The sequence below is a fragment of the Durio zibethinus genome, chromosome 13 (assembly GCF_047325235.1).
Source record: "Durio zibethinus cultivar Kanyao isolate XHJ-2024 chromosome 13, ASM4732523v1, whole genome shotgun sequence".
NCBI classification, from domain to species: domain Eukaryota; kingdom Viridiplantae; phylum Streptophyta; class Magnoliopsida; order Malvales; family Malvaceae; genus Durio; species Durio zibethinus.
Window position 1 is genome coordinate 7148472 of NC_143174.1, and position 4196 is coordinate 7152667.

At 31.1% G+C, this 4196-nt stretch overlaps 1 protein-coding gene across 1 annotated transcript; it reads left to right on the forward strand.

The window, feature by feature from the left end:
* The first annotated feature begins 204 nt into the window (after positions 1 to 204).
* Positions 205 to 2468, forward strand: LOC111304008 (UDP-Glycosyltransferase superfamily protein). The gene has a single exon (XM_022900538.2). The coding sequence runs from the start codon at positions 428 to 430 to the stop codon at positions 1922 to 1924; it is 1497 nt and encodes a 498-aa protein (XP_022756273.1). The 5' UTR covers positions 205 to 427; the 3' UTR covers positions 1925 to 2468.
* The last annotated feature ends 1728 nt before the right edge of the window (positions 2469 to 4196 follow it).

Consider the following 4196-nt stretch of genomic DNA (forward strand, 5'->3'; position numbering starts at 1 on the left):
ATATATATATATATATTTTTTTTTTTGTGAAATTACCCATGTTATATATAATTGATTGTAAATAATATTTCAAATTATAACTTTAGTCGTTGGATTATAGTAATGTCTTGGATTTTTTAAAACATGTTGGGTGTGATTGGTGTAACGTTGATGTTAGAAAAAAAAAAGTGGATTAGAGAAATGTCTAAGAGAGAGAAAAAAAAAACTTAAAATTAGAAAAATGAAAATTTTGGAAGACAATGAAAGCGAAAAGAAGGAAAGAAATTAATTAAAAAAAAAAAAACATAAAAAGAAGTAAAAGGACCGGTTTTGGCTCCTCGTTTTTGACACGACATCACAACCCAATGACCCAAAAAAACCTTTTAACTGGTTTTGCATCATTGAAGCCTGTAAACAGAAACTTCTTGAGCCTTTCACCGACACAAAAATGGCAGAAAAGAGAGAAAATGTGGTGATGTTTCCCTTCATGGCGCAAGGCCATATCATCCCTTTCCTAGCGTTAGCCCTTCATATTGAAAAAACAGGGAAGTATAAAATAACATTTGTCAACACCCCTCTTAACATCAAGAAACTGAGATCATCCCTGCCTCCAAACTCCTCTATTCAATTCCTTGAAATCCCTTTCAATAGCTCCGACCATGGCCTCCCTCCCAACACTGAAAATTGTGATGTTGTTCCTTACCATTTTGTTGTTCGACTTCTTGAAGCTTCAGCTTCTCTGAGGACTGTTTTTAAACAACTTATTGAAGATATCATACAAGAGGAGGACGGTCACCGCCCACTTTGCATAATCGGAGACATCTTTTTTGGATGGATGGCTGGTGTTGCCCAGGAGCTTGGCGTGTTTCATGCCGTGTTTAGTGGGGCTGGTGGGTTCGGTTTGGCTTGCTACTACTCCATCTGGTTAAATCTTCCTCACAAGGAAATAAAGCTGGCAGATAATCACTTTTTGTTGCCAGATTTCCAAGAAGCTTCGAAGATACACTTGACCCAGTTGCCTTTAACTATGTCAGAGGCAGATGGGACAGATTCGTGGTCGGTTTTCCATGGCAAATATTTGCCAGAATGGTCTAAATCTGGTGGGATTTTGTTCAACACAGTGGAGGAGTTCGATCATATTGGATTGATGTATTTTATGCGAAAGCTAGGTAGGCCAGTCTGGCCAGTCGGGCCAATATTGTTGTCAATCGAAAACAGAGCACGTGCTGGCAAAGAAGCTGCAGGAATCACACCTGAGTTTTGCAAAGCATGGTTAGACACAAAGCCTCAAAATTCAGTGTTATACGTCTCTTTTGGATCAATGAACACCATCTCTCCATCACAAATGATGCAGTTAGCCAAAGCATTGGAGGTAAGTGGCAAAAATTTTATTTGGGTTGTCAGGCCACCCTTAGGGTTTGACATAAATTCAGAATTCAAAGCCAATGAATGGTTGCCTGAAGGGTTTGAAGAGAGAATTAGGGAGTCAAAGAAAGGGTTGGTAGTGCATAAATGGGCACCCCAACTGGAGATTTTATCCCACAAATCTACATCTGCTTTCTTAAGCCACTGTGGATGGAATTCTGTGCTTGAATCTCTTAGCTATGGTGTTCCATTACTTGGCTGGGCTATGGCTGCTGAGCAGTTTTTCAATGTGAAGCTCTTGGTGGAAGAGGTAGGGGTTTGTGTGGAAGTGGCAAGAGGAAAAGCCTGTGAAGTGAATCACGAAGATGTGGCAGCAAAAATTGAATTAGTAATGAGTGATTGCGAGAAAGGAAAGGAGATAAGAAGGAAAGCTTCTCAAGTAAGGGAGATGATCAAGAATGCTATGAAAGATGAGAAAGGTTTCAAGGGTTCTTCAGTCAAAGCCATGGACAATTTCTTCAACGCAGCGAGGACTATGAGGGGACAGGCCCAGAAGCAACAAAACGGTAGATGTACCTAAAATTAAGGGTCAAAAAGAATGATTTTGTAGCAGTAACACGGTAAAAATGTTGGATGAAAGTATCCAAGGTTGGAAAAATGTATGAATACTCCCTCGTATTAGAAAGCCTCATGGGCATGTTCTTTTTCTCTTTTTCGGTTAGTAGATTTCAAAGTTGAAAATTAGCGGCGGAACCGCAATTTTCGTGATGCTGTTCGGTGTTTACGCCACTTTCAGTTCTTTTTTGAACCCGACATGACTTTGGTGCAGTTTGGCATCAATCAAAACAGATAATGACAGATGCACGAAGGAATCCTTCCATGTGGCCGAAAAAGAAGGCAAATATGTGGTGGTTCCACGAGATGCATGACTTCCTATCCCAAAGGTTCCTAATTCCTACCTACATTCATTGAAGTTGCATCCAGAAACACTAGCTGGATAGGTTATCTGTTCACACTTGTGATATTTTTATTTTTAATGCTTTAGTCATGTGATATTTTTATGAGATGGATATGTCATGAAATAATAAACATTATATGTGACGTGTTCAATCAATATTTTTTTTTAGAAATTAATGATTGGATGAAAAAAATTATTTAAAGTGTTAGAGATTAAATTAAAAAATTTAATAATTAAATGATATTTTACAAAGATTCATATAATTCATTGATTATTGATGTATTTTATCTATTTTTTTGATAATTTTATCGTTTAATGAAATGCCAAATGCAGAATGTGATGATAAAAATCACCTGACATGTTCGTGTAATAAAAATTAATTACTAGGCATAAAAAGTTAAAAAAAAAGTTTCACATAAATTATTGGGGCAAGTGGCAACTCTTTCTTTTCTTTTTTCTTTCTTTAATTGGGGACTTGTTTAAAATAAAGAAATAAAAAAAAAAAAAAAGTGTGCCTATTGGTTGGTAGTCTTGAGGAGAAGCCATGAAGTTTCCCTCTCCTGTTGCACATTATATATATATATATATATAATCTTTTTATATATTGCTTATATATATATATAATCTTTTTATATATTGCTTATTGGAGTAACAAAAAAAAGGGAAAAATGAAAATTATATTATTTTATTATTATACACTTTGAATTAAAAAGCTATACATTTGAAAAAAATAATAAGTAAAAAACCATTTTGTACCATATTTTAATTTCCAACTAGAAAGGTATTTGCATTATATTTACGTATATATTCCAAATTTTTTAACTATTTGAATTTATAATAAATTTAATAAAAGTTGTTGTTATGTTTTTTTTTAATTATTTAAACAATTATTATGTTCTTTTTTATTGTTATTTTTTATTAATATAAGAAACTAATTTTTTAATTTTAATGATATGATTTTGTAAATTATTTTTATCATATGTCTTTAAAATTATTTAAAATAAATTCACACTGTGACATAATCTTGGAATCTCGCAAATACTTTGAAAAATATATTTTCAAAATTTTTTTAAAAATTTACTGTTGGGAGAATTTCAAACAATTAGTATGTTATATATTCTTTATTATTAGTTGATTTATGCATCTAACAAACTACATGATTTTCTTAATTTTAATTAAAAACATGAATAAACAAAACTAATAATAAATTGAAAATTAGATTAAAAAAACTTTTGAAATGGACTCGGGCTTTAATTTAGTAAATTAGTAAAACAAATTTAACATCATTATAAGTTTTTCAAATAACTAGTTTTATTATTTACTTTTCCACTCAACAAACTGAATAATTTTATAAACTTAAATGGGCAGCACAATGAGAAAAATTAATGAATTAAAAAAGTAAAAAGATTGAAAATTAAATGAAGAGAAATTCTAAATGAGGAAATCAGCCCATCTCCTTTTTTTTTTTTTTTTTTTTTTCACTCTTCCAAGTTCCAACACTAAAGATAAAAATACCCTTCAAAACCCTTTTATCATCTCATAAGATACTTTGCTAATTTTCATTGTAGATAAGAATTAATATACTTTAGATACTAACTCATGTCTCATTCCTTACCTAATTTTTTTTTTTTAATTTAGAACCAATTTTCTTAGGTATTATTGAATAAACTAGAGAATTTTAACAATAAAAAATATAGTACTGAATTTTAATTACAAAAACTGTTTGGCTTTTTATTAATAGTTAAATACTAAATATAGATTTTTATTGATTTTTTAAGTGTTTTATATTAGTGAAAGTTTGAAATAAAAAAATTAAAAAGAAAAATAAAATTAATGCAATTAAATGAAAACTTTTTAAATAAGAAATAATTGAATACATTAAATAACTATTAAT